This window comes from the organism of the source record quoted next, unplaced genomic scaffold (genome assembly GCF_019419815.1).
Source record: "Pyrus x bretschneideri cultivar Hongxiangsu unplaced genomic scaffold, Pyrus_bretschneideri_v1 Contig53, whole genome shotgun sequence".
NCBI lineage: Eukaryota > Viridiplantae > Streptophyta > Magnoliopsida > Rosales > Rosaceae > Pyrus > Pyrus x bretschneideri.
In genome coordinates, this window is record NW_025999791.1 from 742460 (window position 1) to 748659 (window position 6200).

General features: G+C 36.5%; 1 protein-coding gene across 1 annotated transcript; it reads right to left on the reverse strand.

Moving 5' to 3' along the window:
• Positions 1-2118: 2118 nt before the first annotated feature.
• On the reverse strand, positions 2119-5588 carry LOC103939822 (protein cornichon homolog 1). Its single transcript, XM_048570431.1, is given in 5 exon segments — positions 2119-2435; positions 3543-3665; positions 4776-4957; positions 5429-5566; positions 5568-5588. Coding segments are annotated over 5 exon segments (522 nt in total). The 3' UTR covers positions 2119-2377.
• Between the last annotated feature and the right edge of the window lie 612 nt (positions 5589-6200).

Sequence of the window (6200 nt, forward strand, 5' to 3'; positions counted from 1 at the left end):
CTAGATGGTGTGGATGGGAGGTTTTTTGATGAATGGATGGGATATTTTAGTCAGAAAAACCTGCTCATAAACGCCAAACCATTCATTATAATGCTAAAGCAGGTAACAACTCCGAGAGCACTTTTGAGAGCGTGTAACAGTTAAAAGTGATTCTGAGTTACAATACCATATATTAATGCTATTTGGAGAATGCGTTTCTTCACGAAGCACTTTCAACTTCGACACCCTTCTAATGAAACCACTATATGTCATTCCATAACCATGGAAATTATGAATCAAGGAAAAACAACGAACCGAACAAATCTTCGGTGCATCTAGTGAACGTAAGAGTGAGTTCATTTGCCACTCAGTACTACGGTCTGATGATATTCCTCTTCACTAGGAAGTGAGAGGTCTTAGGTTTGTATCTCGTGGATGGCGAATTCGATACAAAATTAGGCGGCCTATTGTGTGGCTTAGTCGAACTCCCCCTCCCCTTAATAAAAATATCGATGTACCTAAAAAAAATAAATAAATAAAAAATAAAATAAATAAATAAAAAAGGAAGAGGAAAAGAGTGAGTTCATTTTATGTCAGAAGCCAGAGAGGGAAGCCCACGCTAAGACATGGAGGAAGATGCAGGCAAAAAACACCTTGTTGGAATTATTTTCCCAAACAAAAACAGCCAACAGAAGACCAAGGCTCCAGAGACTTTCAATACCCAAACAGGTCCTTGGGGGGTAAAATCATCATGAACAGAGAGGGACTGGGTACATCGGACGGTCAGATGTCATCGAGCTGATAGGCCCACTTGACAGTGACCATCCAGATGAAGGTCCACTTTCCGTAGCCCAAAAAGGGCCTCAATTATGGCGGGCCCAGTCCAAAAACAGGAAAACAACACTAGTCAAGTCCCAGGGCCCGAAAAGGACCCAGCACGCTACAAGTCACGGACCAGTGGGGAGTAGGGCCCACTATGCACATTATTGGCATCTTCTGACTGTACAAAGAAAGGCAAAGCTTTTGTGAAGCTGCCTACCGTCTGTCTGGTGTCTCAGTCTGACAAGCTCATGAGGGTTGGACACTTGGGGGGCGTGAAGAAAATAAGAAAAATTAATGAAAAAAATTTAAAATCTTTGAGTTTTAATAATAAAGACAAAATAAAAAGTAAAATCAATAGCACCTTGATTAACTTTTTAGTGTAAAAATATGATTTTTCATTAAACTGAACAGTATCAAGAATTTTTCGTTAAAATTCTCAATAAAATATGGGGCCTATTTTGATACCTTCTGTCATTTCAAAGCTCAGTTCAAAAAAGAAAATGATTTCCGCACTCTCTTTTGAATTCTCCCTTAATTTTGTCCCCTTATCCTTTTATTTATTATAAAAAGAAGGGAGTGCAGTAGATGGAAGAAGAGTGCCGAAAGTCAAAAAATCTGTCAATTTAGGCTGGCTAGGACTTTGGACCCTAACCCTAACTCTTAAGAAATACCTAGCAATCTCAGAAAGCCCAAACAGGTATACAAAAACAAAGGACATGAACCCCATTCATGTCCCCCGCAAGCCCAAACCCACATAAGTCTGGGCCTAACAACAAAAGCCCAGATCACTCGTCTTTGGGCTATATTTTCTGCCCACAACCAGAAATTACAAGCACCTAGTTTTCTCTTAATCACAAGAGGTGCAGCCGCTTGTCTACATTTATGTTTCTATTGCTCTTACCAAATGACTAGTAACGTAATGGCATAGATAAACATGTGGTTTGACACCACCAACAACCGATGATAGATCTCGCCTAACAAGGCCAAGAGTTGTTGTGGTTATGTACGAAAGAAGAAAAGAATGCATTTGTAGTAGATAAAAATTTCAATATTTTGCGGGAAATGGACTCAGAAATGGCAGTTCAAACATTCAGTAATAACGCAGCAAGGATAACAGTGGTGAATGAATTGGCACGACTAGGGTAACCTATGAACTAGGAGTGTCGGACAGCAGGTTCAGTCGTCACTTTCACTTACGAAATCAATGGATGAACAACCAAGATACTTGCTGCCTTTCGAGAGAAGCTAACAACAGAACAAGACATTAAAAAAAAGATGACGTACCATGGACACGATTAAAGCACCCTGAAGACAAGCTAACAAGTAACAACTATACCATTAATCATCTGAACACAAAGGTACAATCTACAAGGATTCACCATGCTTATCAGTCAACGCGAATACTTCACATATCAAACAACAAAAGGGTAGGGTTGTCCACTGAATCAATCATTCTACCCTTTGAGCTCTAAATTTCTATAATCCCTGAGCTATGATTCATCTTTCAGTAGTACAAAACTATAGATAGAAAACAAACTTACAATGAGTGGCAATCATACTGTCAAGCAGTGAGTAATCAAAATATCACAGCATGTTCTTCACTAGTCAAAGAGTTGAAAGCAGCTAAGGTAAGCCTGCACATTAGGATTTGTTATCAGCATTTGATACATCACCTAGGGAGGCAAAAGAAGCAACTAGCGACAATCAATATCGCCTCCAGATAAACTGATGATGAAAGAAAAAAGTAGAAGGCTTAATGAAATCAATTAAATGACAGACTTTGAGTACATTTTGGTGCTTGCGGCTCATATAAAACAGTAGCGCTTTTTTGGAAAGGAAGACAATTTCTCAAGGGGAACAAATTTTGGAATGGCAGTTATGAGTGGACAGATGTAGGGAAATGCGGCTAAAGTCCCCATCGATAAATCAACACAATGGGATATGAAATATTTACGCGGTGAAGAAATTTCAATGAAAATACAATGGAATGAAAACCGGGGGATCATCATTTCAGAGAACTTTCATGCTACTCTTAACAAATTTATACACAATTTTTATTAATAAGCAGATATTCTCCATTATCGGATCTAAATAAGGATTTTAATACATCTGACCCAGGCTCTTCAGGATATTTTATAATTTGATCGAAAACAGAATCCTGCAAGGTGAATTAGACTACCATTTCGCAAACTTAATCCCTACTTTGTTCAGAGAGAGAGAGAGAGAGAGAGAGAGAGAGTTAAGTGCTGGATAGATAATTAAATCAGATACCATAACTGTGGATCATCAAAAATAAAACATATCACCACCTATATATACAGGATACAGCGACTTCTAAAAGCAATCGATATCATGATAAAAGAATAATAGGTAAAATATGCCAATGAGAAAACTTTGCAACCTAAGGAGGAATCCGTTAATCCTTAATCTTGATACCCCCATCGATATCATGTATCTGTTAATCATTCATGTCAACAGGTGCTACTCCAAGTAATAAAAGGTATATACAATGAAAGTAGATTATGAAGTTTCGGTTCTAGAATTCTAGAAAAGAGGCACGAATGTCTAATTCTTCAGATCCGGCCGTCGGAATTAATATTCCAGAGATGGCAATTCTATAACCAAACAGCAGCGAAACACTTAATTAGAGATAATGAATTAAATGATAACACAAAGAGCAAAAAAACATTTCCCTGCAAAAGATAGCATGCAAAAGTCTATTTATACTGTAAAGAACAAACCTGATGATGATTACAGCAAGGAGGGAAAAGTAGAAACCAAGTTTGACAAGCCTGCATTTCTTCTCAGTATTAAGAACCCTGAACACTTCAGTCACATCAATAAGATGCTGCTGTTTTACAAACCTGAATGAATCATGGGGAAATGATAGTTATGAAGTTGGGAATGCAAGTTCACCCCCCGTCCTCTCAAACATAAATACCACACATCAAGATACGCATATGGACAGTCATTTAATAGGTACTATAAACCAGAACAAAATCTAATTTATAGCGGATCAAGCAATACTTTATTTCCAATTCTTTTTGTTTCACCACTCAATTTAAATGGAACAGCAGAGCAAAAGTTTTAACAATCAAGAGACACACTAACCCTAAATTGTCCAAAGTAACATCGCTGCTAATGGCATGTAATAGAAGAGATATGAAAAATTCCCTATTATTGGGGAATGCTGTGAGTGGTGAGGAACATAGTACAATGGCTTTTTTGTTATCCTTTTATGAAACTAAATACAGAAATCCAATCAAAACTTCCAGATATAGGACCAATGACTTTTAGAAGAAAGAGTGAAGGAAATGCTGAGTTTCATTCTTTTAAATGTCACCCGCAATGATGATGAAGAATACATATAAAGAAATTAACAAGGCCGGTTAAAAGTAACAGAAATCCTTCCCATCACCATCCATGTGGTCTTTCCACTCAAAATATGAAAAGCACTTTAAGAAATAACAGTGACATTATTGATGGTGGTTACTAGTTAGTGTCTAATAAAGTATGTCAAGTCTGCTGACTATTGAATTCAAAAGAAAACGTGAAATGCGGTCCAACTGCATTCTCGAAGGCAAAATATTGCGACAGGTGGTTAGAACACTTTAACCCCTTGAAAAATTGAGGACAGAAGTTGTTAAATAATAAGTTAGACCAATGATGAAATTAAAATTTCAGTCAATCTTTTAGCTTATTCACCTTCTTATGCCTGATATAGTGCTATATTACAAGAATGTTACCCTAATTCTCTCAACTATACCAAGTCTAGTCAAATCTATCTGTCACAATTTCTAAATGGAAATCACAATTCTGTTCAAAAAGTTAAATCGGTGTTGATTATCTTTTCGATATGCATTCATATCAGTTAAAACTTAAAACACAAATTGTATCACAAGCATTATGTTGGGATAATAGCATCACATAATTTTAGCAATCCATTGCATATTCAAATGACGAGTAATACTTACAGCATCGCAATATAGCAAGTAAGAGGGACTGTAATAAGGAACATGAACCAACGTTGAGCCAAAAGGAAAAAAGAACAGAAGACAATGTGCACTATGAACTCAGGGACAACCAATTGATTGATGCGATTTGATAGTTCGTACGGGTTGAGATAGTCAGCCTCCAAGTCTGTTAACATCACATACTACAAAATGCATAGAAGGGGAAAAACATTAGAGGCGTTTCACTCGAGAAGCACAAATATGAATTTCATCCATGCTGCCCAATACATGTAACTATGCTATGAAAACTCTCTAACCCACAAATAACAGAGGCAAATTTTCAGATTTACGACAAAATTTGGACCGATTTTTCCCATATTTGTTCATATTAACAGTTAGTATACTCCCTTGAAAAACCACAAATCACAGGAAATTAAGAGGGAAATTTCAAAAACCCACAAAAATTTCCACTTTCCCAAGAAAATTCAGCACAAATACATATACTTGAGCGATCTCAGAGAGCTCTTGGCTCCCACATTAACAAAACAAACCCAAAACGCCCTTGAAAAGAAAAATTAGGGAAAAAAGAGCAGCAGCAATTCTAGGGTTTAACGGTGGTGGCATTCATTAGGGTTTAGGATCATAACAAGAGAAGTGAAGAAAAAAACAAGTACTTGGTAAAGGCTGGAGGCGAAGAGGGCAAGGTCAACGCAGAAGCAGATTAGCCAATAGACCAATTCCCAAGCCATGCCTGCTTGCTCGTTTGCCTGCTTTCTTGCACAGAGGTTCGCTCTGAAGCTCAGTGTGTATGATAGGCTTTTTAGCCAAAAACATGTAAGGGTTTTTTATAATGAAAATCAACAAAATAATGAGTTTATTCACTATAAATTATTTTGATTTTACACTTATTATTACGTAATACAGTGAGAAATTATACTAATTTCACAGATTATAAGAAGTACAAATCATTAGTAATGAGATTTTATTTGTAACTTTCTTAAATTTTTGTTACTTTTTTTTTTTTTATGTTTTTATATATCCATTTCTATTGTATGATTTTTTATATACTTTTATTAACATCCTATAATCTTATAAAGACACTCAATTGTTGTAAAATCGATGGTATGTGCAGTGAAACAAATAAAACAAGACACAAAATTTATGAGGTTCCTCTACAGTCACTGTGACTGGAGTACGTCATCGGAGCAGCAGTGGTGCTTCCATTATAATTTAGAATAATAAGAGTACAAAATAACTCTCTCCATTATCCCTTCTACTTTTCCTCTCTTTTTCTCTTCCCCTTCCATGAAATTCTTACTTTCATCCTTAGGTGTGTTGTGTTCCATAAGATTTGCTTTTATAGAAGCAAATCATGAGCAACATAGTGAAAGACATATTAGTGGAGTCACCTAACATTCCATTTAATAAAGACAGATTGAAGTGGAA